A 10,549-nucleotide genomic window follows, 5' to 3' on the forward strand; every position below is an offset into this window, starting at 1 on the left:
TACTGCTGGCTTTTGATGATTGCACCTTTCATCACCACACTTCATTAAAAATCTTATATGTCACGCGGAACTTCAAATATCAGTAACACTTACTAAATGTATACCTATAGTGACATATGGTTTTCAATATCAATAGCATAATAGACTTGATAATGACAAAAGAGTTGAAAAGAAAAAATAAATAAAAATTGGAAAAATATTACCTTTAATTTGCCATTCAAGGGCAACATAACATCTCTTAGAGTCTTGCTTTCTCTTTCGGTAAATGCTGATGTTCCCTTGTAAACTTCACTGCATGGGTTACCGCTCGTCCCAAGTCCTTAGAAAGTAAGAATTGTGTTGCAGAAAATTATTTTACATGAAGCAAGTTTTTCTTTGCTCTGGAGATTTTTATATTGGATGTAACTGATTATGTAACCGAGAGATTCTCAGGATAGCAAAACGTAAATTGAGCAAGAAATTACTCATGCCTGAAATGCCAAGTAAAGCAAGTGGGGAAGAGATGGATTAGGATCAACATCTTATGCCGGGGGTGGGGGCTGGGGGGGAGGCTTGCTTTACAGGTAGAATATTTCAGTTACACCTGGAAGATGCCGGACTGTGAAGCAGTACAAGGAAGAATAATGAGAAGCAATTTATAGAATCAGTCGAAAGATAGTTAGAAGGTTGATAATACGAGTTTCCCCAAGAGTCATCATCATTACCCTCTCCGACGACAAGACATAAAGGGCCTTTGAGAAATTCTGCCACTCATATCTAGCCCATGCTGTCATTATCACAAAACTGGACTCATCTCATCCTCATATCACATAGGTTTCAACTGAGTAAATCTGGGACTTCCATTCTTGTACTCAAAGAAACCTAGGTGACATAACCACATACAGTCCTCCTTTTCCACTGGTGTCAACGATAACGAAAATTATTGTGCCTGCATGAGCCCCGTACTATTCTATGCGACAATAGGAAAACATAAAGATTCAAGAATAGGTGGGGAAAGATCATACCTTAAAATACATAGCAGTTGAACAGAGATATATCATACAGCAGGGATAGAGTAGATTGAAATAAGAAATAACAAACAGTCATCTTTACAAAGAAATAAGAAACTGAGTATTAATATTTGCAATTTTGTGAGTGCAACTCACTGTAGATTTATTAAAAGATTTGCTGGATGTAACTATCATCATATTATGAAGGATACTAAAAATGGAGTAAATCTGGAAATTCATAGTAAATATCTAGAATGTCAGGCACAATGAAAATTATAATAAATGATAGACATGCATACCTCAATATATATATATATATATATATATATATGTATATTTACTATATATATATATTATATATATATCCTTACATGCACGGTAGAAATGTAACTTGGGACTTGGAAGAAGTACTTTTGTAGTTTATTTCTACATTCTCAAGTTCACACTGAATCAAAGAGAGGTTGAGAGTATTATTTATAAAACGGAGGTCGGGGTTAGTGTTTCTTAATTTTGACATAATGTTTTTTTAGCAAAAAAGACATGGAAACAGGATCAAGAGGTAATCCAGGGTGGAGATTATTCCTCATTGACGTGGCTTCTTGGAATCATCACCCTTTTTAGTTTTACTGTGAAGTTCCTTCTCTTGTGTATACTGTTTGTCTTGCAGCTGGGATCTGTTATTCTCTTCAACAAACCTCAGTCTTATCATTCCAAATATCTCTTCTATCTATCTTTCCATTTCGCTTCCACCATTATGTCAAATAAATGAACATCAAGAATATCACTAACAACGACAGTGAATGAGACCTACCTCCCCATTGATATCCAAAATTTCTGTTAAGGTCAACGCCAACACAAGTGGAAGTAGAAGACCTTGACCTGTTCTTGCGCCACAAACGATTCTATAAAGGAATAGGAGTATCAAAACTACCATATATGTATAAGTCCCTACAATAATATTAAAAGATGGGATACGATTTATCAGGCAATATTTACTATGTTCAATAAAAGGAAACAGAATTGAAATACAATGTAAACTATCAAACCAACTTACACTGCTCCAACTGTAAACATATCCATCAGGATTAAGCACGGGCATAATCTGCCATTCAATAGATTCTGTTAGCCCAGTATTAGCGATAAGTGTTTCGATAATATACAAGGCAGCAGCTGGACTAACCCATTCACGAGCATGTATACCTAGAAATAAAACCGCAAGTCACAAATTTTAAATAACTTTATCTTCATGGATACTTTGTAGAAATGTGTATTCATTGTATCCCGTTTATTTATCCATTGTGAAAATGAATAAATAACTAGATATAGAACTTAGGTTAAAGCCTTAACTAAGCCCCAAATGCAGTACATTCTTTAATGCTAAAATGGAATTGACTTCAGCAATCAAAAAATTCAGATTTCTGTTTCACAATTTGTAAAAAATAATAAAATATTAATTATCATCATCGTCATCATTATCAGCATCATTCTGAGAATATTGCTAAAGCATTGTGCATACTAAACTTGAATATTGAAAACTAACCACAGTGATTTGGTCCATATAATAGGCCTTTTAGTGAATAGAATGTCCCTTAATGGGGTCCATGGATAGCTTTGGGAATATAGGTGATGATTTATTGTACTTACACAAAAGGCTGATGGACCTTACTAAATAATATAATGAATACTATGAAAATATATAAAAAGTAAGAAAATAAAACCCGTTCTGGAAGCGATTAGATCTTGTGCACTGACCTCCATCAATTAAGACAACTTTCTTCTGCACGTTATCTGTGATATTGTTAGTCAACCGGACACGGTAAACAGCCCGGTTTTCAATAGTCCTTCCAGGTTTATCCACTCGGATTTTGTTGGGGTATTGGGCTGGTAAGCCATCCAAGTAACTGGAAATCTGTCGTAACCAATGTTTCAAAATGGCTCAGAATTTTCAGACATCATAAATCACTAATGATGCTGTGTTAGTACATGACCCAGGGAAGAGTTGATAATTTTTTGTAAACTAAATCGATGTTATTATGTATATATTAAATAATTTTCCTGAGGCTTTGACAAGTCATTGCAATTTTACATTTCATCCTAAAGGGCACAGTATTGTTCATTACCTACATGTTTTATAAGTTTTCCAAGAATTATTATTTACATACGGTGATATCCACACATTCTATAAATCAATATGGAAAACAATAATCTACAACAGCTACATGAGGAAAACGTTAACAAACTTTACCATAACTTCAAAACAGGTATTAATGGCTAATTTAAAGTACTCACTTGGCTAAAACTCATGTAAGAGGTGAATGTAACTGAAGCCCGAGGAAGGTTTTTCCCTGCACCACGTTTCTCCAAATCTAATGCCCTTCAATAAAAAGATAAATACATTACATCAAACAAATATTTAATTTTCCTAACCAAGTTCTCTCTATTTTCTTAAAATTTCAATAAGTTATGTACATAAAATACTGAATAAACATAGTTTTGCAGACAGCCATGGAGAAACCAATAAAGGTAAAGTTTTAGAATATGAAAACCCTGTCTTTTTTAGCTTAGCCTCAAAGGGGCTACCCTTGTTTTCTCACTGGCCCCATAAGAAAAACCAACTATCATCAAGAAGTCTCTCATAGCTGATATTGGCAAGAATGGTGTAATTTTTGATACAGCAAAGAAATATAAATGGACTTAAGATGCAATGGTTCTTTATCCTCCCTTGTAATGGTTACCTATAAGATCATAATTCCCTTCACTTCTGGAGATGGGATGACAATAGGCATGCAAGATAAGCCCTGAGTTACTTGTCAGGTCTGTAAAAGAAGCACCCACTAAAGATTACTATGGCTTTTTGCCACGTGAAGTTGGTGGGTTTTAGGATTCACAACAGCTACAAAAAAGAAGTTTTCTTATATCAGTGCCTATTTATTTTTATTTTTTATTTTTTTTTAGCTTATCCAGTGCTCATCTATCTAGGGGTCTTTCCTGGAGAAATTGATGAGCTGTGGCTGATGCCTGCTGAACATTTCCATGGCTCCCTTTAGAAGAATCTTCAGCACATATCTCTCCAAAGAGGCCATTGCCACCCCAACCCACTGGAGATGACGCCACATCCTCAAAGGGATGCATTCCACTATAAGTGTTGCATCAAAAAAGGACACCCAACATGCAAAGTCCTATTATGCTCGGCCTCCTCTCTTGTCCTTAGTGGGCATTCCTAGAGTAGTTTTTCCTTTCACTGAAATGACACACCTCAAAGGTCATACCAGTGATTCTTAGGTTTGGTAGAATGGAACTCCTAGGAATTGACATAGCTCTTTTCTGCTAATAGACTAAGACATTGCAAAGAAATCACAGCAGAATGGAAGGAGTGAAATAACAATGATAATGGGGAAAGATGTATTTGAGCCCACCAGTGCTTTCCTTCAGGCCCTGTGGCACCATTCCAGAAAACCATAGAACACTATCACTTCCATTGGCAATTTCTGTATTCCAACAGAAGGTAGGACCAAGGGGCATTGCTTACTGGGATGTGGCTCTGTTGCAAATTTCCACATGTTCTACAATGTGTCAAACCAAGGTTTGTTGCTATTGGCACCAAAGGTTGAAGTAAGTTTCCCTGACTCTCCCAGCCTGGTTAGATTGAAGTCTGAGTTGGTGAGAACACTAAGTCCAGTTAGTACTACAGGATCGGGAGAGCATCCCCATGGGAGTCAGGATCTTATCTTAATATAATCTTGGAGACTGGCTCAACTTTCACTTAGCCTTGGGCATATTGTAGCCTGCCCTAAGTACCTTACATTCTCAGCAAGAGTACCCATATCTATTCAGGCGGCACTCTCAGACATTTTAGTCTCTCCTGTCTAGGCTGAAAATGTCTTAATAACAGTACCCTATTTTGTATCCAAGGCTGATAAAATTCCTGATGGGAATCTATAATGCCCAGTATCAATGGTTTCCTTGGTACTTTGCAAGATTTCCAAATTACCACCAGTTGAATGGAAAGAAGTCTCAGGTGAAGGACAATGAACCATTAGGGAAACAGGAATATTAAAGAGAGCGACGGAGGGAGTTCCTTGTTTTGGTCTTCCTTAAAGTCAGGTTGTTAAAAAGGAGAGCTTATATCGCATTCTGGTGGCTCCTCCTCAACCAAAAATGAAAAAAAAAAGTGGTACCCCTGAGTTTTCATGGTTTAGCAGGGAGAGTCCATTTGCTTTGTTCACCACTTGATGATTATTCAGGGCATCTATCTCGACTAATGACTCTTCATCTACATCAACACATGCATACTGGGCGATCATTCATATTGACATGTTCACGTTTGCCTTAGTGTGAAGCATTCATTGGGCATAGAGGGAATACTCGCTGATGAGTTCTACCAGGAAGGTATATTCCCTTCCCACAAACTTCTTTGCAACTCATGAACTCAAGGGTTAATCTAAACTGATCCCTATCCCCATTTGGACTGGCTGCCAGGTGCCTATTGCATACCTACACATGTCTAAGCAGCACTCCAATTCAATACTGTTTGTTGATGCTATGTTTTTTGGCAGAATGTAGGTGCCATGCCTACTGGCAAAAATTGCACTTGGCAGTTGACTGTGAGTCCTGCTTGATAATTAAGCAGCCCTGTAATGAAGTAAAAAAAAAGGGTGAGACATGTTTGATTTTTAGTGTATTTATCGATCTGAGTGTGATTATAACTCAAATTCTATTTCATCTCTGATGGGTTCAGATGTTTTAGTAACAGGCCTATGTTGGAGTTGAGTTTAGACACAGTTACTGGTGACTCTCTTGTTTTCTGGCTTGCTTTTCCATTCTCTAACACAATTTGTTTAACTTTATCCATGAAAATACTTGCCTTGATTATTAGATCGATTGGGAGCCTGGTTGGTAATATCCTGAGAAGAACAGTAGATAATTATAAGTTAAAGTCATATAGTATACATCATATCATTGCTTTTCTGTGTTCATGCCTCTACTATCTACTATTGGAGTTAGTCATTAAAATTTGGGAGGAGATATAGAAGCTGACTATAATGTTATGGAAGGCAGCGTAACTACAAAACTTTTGCTGATAAAATTGTCTGGTACCATAATGCAATCCAGAAAAACAATATCTCAATTTATTTGGTTATTGTGTTGGTCTGGTTGGTAAGGTGTAAAGGAGACAGGTTTGCCCTAGGGTATTTTAACCTCTCTCTCTCTCTCTCTCTCTCTCTCTCTCTCTCTCTCTCTCTCTATCTCTATATATATATATATATATGTGTGTGTGTGTGTGTGTGTGTGTGTGTGTGTGTGTGTGTGTGTAAAATCACTGGTCACTTTTTTTACCAGATATATATGTTATGTAATTGTGATAGCCACAATGCCCTCTTACCTTTTTGAATTCTTTGCTCTTTTTTGGATACGCTTGTCACTACGAAGCCCGAAGAAATTAAGAGGGCATCGTGGCTATAACAATTTCATATATATAAATATATATATACTGTATATATATATATATATATCTATATATATATATATATATATATATATATATATATACATATATATGTGTATATATGTAAGTGATTACATAATAAAAATATGGAATGTTATTCCATATATATAAAAAACTAAAACTAAAGAGGTCAACCAGATTGCTTGCAGGAATGTGATCAGACCAGAGACGATAAAGCATGTTAAGATGACGTATACAATAAAGTAGGCTAAGATGACATGCCGTCACCTGTGGTCATTCATTTGTTTTGAAAACATTAGTCCAAGCTTCCTGCTTGAGACAACTACCGCAACCTATAATTCAAACGGCCTACGTGATTTGTAATCTGTATGTATGTTCATATGTTCGAGCTACTGTCTGCTTCCTTTATGATTGTAACCGAGATGGTAGTCAGAATAGAGTTAGCCATCATCATTGGCAGACCTGTACATCTTTACCTAAGCTTCATCATGTAGAGAGTTGAATTAGCCATCATCATTGGGAGAAGCGATCAAGCCATCGTCATTGGCAGACCTGTACAATCCTGTCTGATCTTCATCATGTAATCTCAGAGAATAGAACTATTTTTTATACTTCGTGTTTTCTACTAGAACCTCACATCAGAAAGAAGATATCATCATGAGTTTAACACATCGTCGTCATAACGAAAGAAGATACTTACTTCGTTAGTTATCATGAAACCCCAAGACACTCCAATGAGTATGGAAGTGTATAACCAACCGACTTAGTGTAAGATTATCGCAAGTCTAACATTACCTCATAGGGCGCCTTATTATACAAGGCATCAGCCCTAATATATATATATATATATGATATATATATATATATATATATATATACATATCAAAAGACCAATTCCACGAAGGAAAGAGAAACGATGGTGGTCTGCAAAGACCTTTCGACTTCCTGTCCTTTACTTAGCAGACAGAAGAAATATTAAAATAAGTTTACAAAGAAAGAATTTATAAATGGCAGATTGGGATTTCAAAAAGAAAATATATATTCCTAGAATCCAACACAATTGAAGAATTAGTAGACCTAGCAAAACCAGGTTAAGAGGTTTTACGAAGCATTAGGCCTAACAGCTCAGAAGCAAGGACAAGGACTATTAAAGAATACACAAAAAAGGTTACCGACAACCAAAATTTTTTTTTTATAAAAGTACAACTCAATAACACTACAGTTGGTAAACAATAAAAATTTTTGCAATGTAAAAATAAATAAATATTGAACATACAAATGCATAGTATTTATATATATATATATATATATATATATATATATATATATATATATATATATATATATATATGTGTGTGTGTGTGTGTGTGTGTGTGTGTGTTATATGTTACAGTGTAGTTAAAGAATCAAGGAAATTATTTCAAAGGCATTAACTTATAAAGAACTGAGAGAATGGCATGGAAATGGGGAAAAGAATGAATAATGATCTTAAGAAGGCATCATGTTACTTGAGTCCAACCCCAAAACGACCAGGTCTTTCTGGCCGTCAAGCATCTGGTTTGCATCTGCCAAAAACTCTGTCAGCCTCATTTCCAAAGATTAAGTGACTCTTGGCGCACCCAACATTTTGTGACACTTGGAGTGTCGGAAAATTAATGTGAGGTTGGACATTCTCAAGGGCCTTCTGCTCAATATTAACAAGGGAAACTCAATGCTTCTTTGTTCCAAAGGAGGATCGTGTGAAAATCTTGGCTCCACCCATTCCAAGAGTAGGCTTATGGGTTTGACAAATCAAACCAGCAGTGCCAGGTAGTAAGGACAGCCCAGAAATATGTCCCAGCGAATAACCTACAAGATTAACCAAGGTATACACCCCCAAAAAGCCAGGACATGAACAAGAGGCGTTTCTAAATGAAGAGTCTATGAATCATTACAGAAGTGACAGGAAGGCGGTTTTGTATAAAGTCTGTAGCCACTCAGACACAAGAATTCTTTCAGAAGATGCCAAGCCCAGTCAAAATCCAAAATCCAAAGGTGGCGCTAAGAGGATATCATCCAAATAAAAGGGCCAGACAGAGAGAGGGAAGGGCAGAGAGAAAAAAAGACAGAGTGGAAATCGAGAGGAGAACAACAGCAGAGTGGCGCAGTAGCAGAACCGGGAAGAAGAAGAAAAATGCAGAAGTGTGGTGTAAGAGAGACAGTGATAAGTGACAATCATACTCAATAAAATTCCCTTGTGCCAATTTGAATTGCAACAAAGTGCCTCCAAAGAAAATAATTGTATCAGTCCGAGCGCCCAGAAACAAAAAGGAGGAAATGATTATAAGAACCCCTAGCAAAGAATAAACTCATATAAGGACTTATCAATTAATTTTTTTTCCCAAATTATATACCTTTTAAGATAATCCAGTTAGATAACATTCAGCAAGGTGAGATTAATTATATAATTCTACTTCCCCAAATTACAGCACCCCACTCGGTGGCTTGATGATTGTCCCCTTGAGTTTAAAACCAATGTTTATCACAGGTATGTTGACGACACGTTTTGGTTTTCAGGCATTTAAGTCACGTACAGCGGTTCCATGAGTACTTAAATAATAAACACCCATGTATTCAGTTTACCGTGGAACATGAAGAAAATAATATTCTTAACTTTTTAGATGTAAGCATTACAAAAACTACCGCAAACATAAGTCACTCTTAAATTTTAGCATTTTTAGAAAGTCTACTTTTAACCGGTCTTGGAATGAATTTCCAAAGTGCTACATTCTTTAACTTCAAAATAAATAACATTAAGACTTTAATACATAGAGCATATTCTCTCTGCAGCTCTTGGCAGGCATTTGACTCAGAAATAAATTTCTGTTAAACTATTTCAAAAATTAAATGGCTATCCCAATAACTTAATATAAAGAAATAAAAAAGTTCCTAAATATTTCTCTTAGTATAAATAGCAAAATAAATATACCAAGTGTTGATAAACTAACTATGTATTTTAAATTTCCATTTATAAGTGATCCTTGTTCTAAATACGTTACAAGAGAACTAAGAAATATGTTTAAGTATAGTTTTCCCCACATTAACCCCAAGTTAATATTTACCAACAACCATACTATCCAAGCGTTGTTAAACCATAAAGATAAAACTACCTTCAGACCTTTTGTCTGGCATCACCTATATTTACAAGTGTGACGCCTGTAGCGCCACCTATATTGGCCAGTCAAAACGGTCGGTCCGGACAAGATCTTCCGAACATTATAGGCATTTCTCCTCGTACTGGTTGCTTGCTGGCCAAGCCAACCAGATCACCGATTTCCACAGCACAGAGGAATGTAAATACAGGTAGAAGATTGGAAAATTTTAGTGTGCTTGGTACTTTTAGAGAAGAGTCATTATTGAGAATCTCTGAGTCAATAGAAATATTTTTAAGGAAACCAGATCTTAAATTGACAATTCATCTTATCCCTTGCTTTTAATATAAATCATTCAGTCATTCATTTGAAGTGTAAACTTTCCATCTCTGTCTCCCACCTTTCTGTTTTTAGTATACGGTTGTAATTTATTTTAAAGATCTTATATAATTTATTTTGTTTTTTTAGTATGCTGGTGCAATTTATTTTAAAGATTTTAACCATTATCTTATTGTTGCTACTTTTACTCAGCTTTGTCAGCCAATAATTACATAATCTTGTAACTACCATTAAAATACTGTAATGTCCTCTTTTAGGCTTGAAAATGTTGTTATGAAGAAACAACGAAACGCGTCGCAATAAAAATGTGGTGTCTCTTAAACCTACGCTCTTCTTTTTCCTACTGAGATTGAGATTTCCAAAACATCTGTCTACTTTCACTGTATATATATATATACACACACACATGTATATATATATATATATATATATGTATATAATTTAATTAAAGTCATTATATAATGATTTAAGTATTTTACCATAGTCAAAGATAAGTACAGGAAATAACATTAATTCGGTTAAGAATGAAATTATCTGTATCAAGATCGTAATATAATTTGCTGAAATGGATGTTCATAAAGATCATGAATGGTAACCATGGAAATACGTATGGTCAAACAACC

The 10,549-nt window shown here is 35.5% G+C and overlaps 1 protein-coding gene across 1 annotated transcript in view; it reads right to left on the minus strand.

Annotated features, from left to right (window-relative positions):
* The window catches only part of LOC135203246 (carboxypeptidase B-like), a 54,486-nt gene that overhangs the window by 15,953 nt on the left and 27,984 nt on the right, over positions 1–10,549 (minus strand). The window contains exons 6-10 of the mRNA XM_064233018.1: positions 3,279–3,363; positions 2,742–2,898; positions 2,044–2,189; positions 1,801–1,891; positions 204–319 (exon numbers count right to left, since the gene is read on the minus strand). Coding sequence (XP_064089088.1) covers positions 204–319; positions 1,801–1,891; positions 2,044–2,189; positions 2,742–2,898; positions 3,279–3,363 — 595 coding nt within the window. The remainder of the gene's footprint in view (positions 1–203; positions 320–1,800; positions 1,892–2,043; positions 2,190–2,741; positions 2,899–3,278; positions 3,364–10,549) is intronic.

Source organism: Macrobrachium nipponense, chromosome 36, assembly GCF_015104395.2.
Source record: "Macrobrachium nipponense isolate FS-2020 chromosome 36, ASM1510439v2, whole genome shotgun sequence".
NCBI lineage: Eukaryota > Metazoa > Arthropoda > Malacostraca > Decapoda > Palaemonidae > Macrobrachium > Macrobrachium nipponense.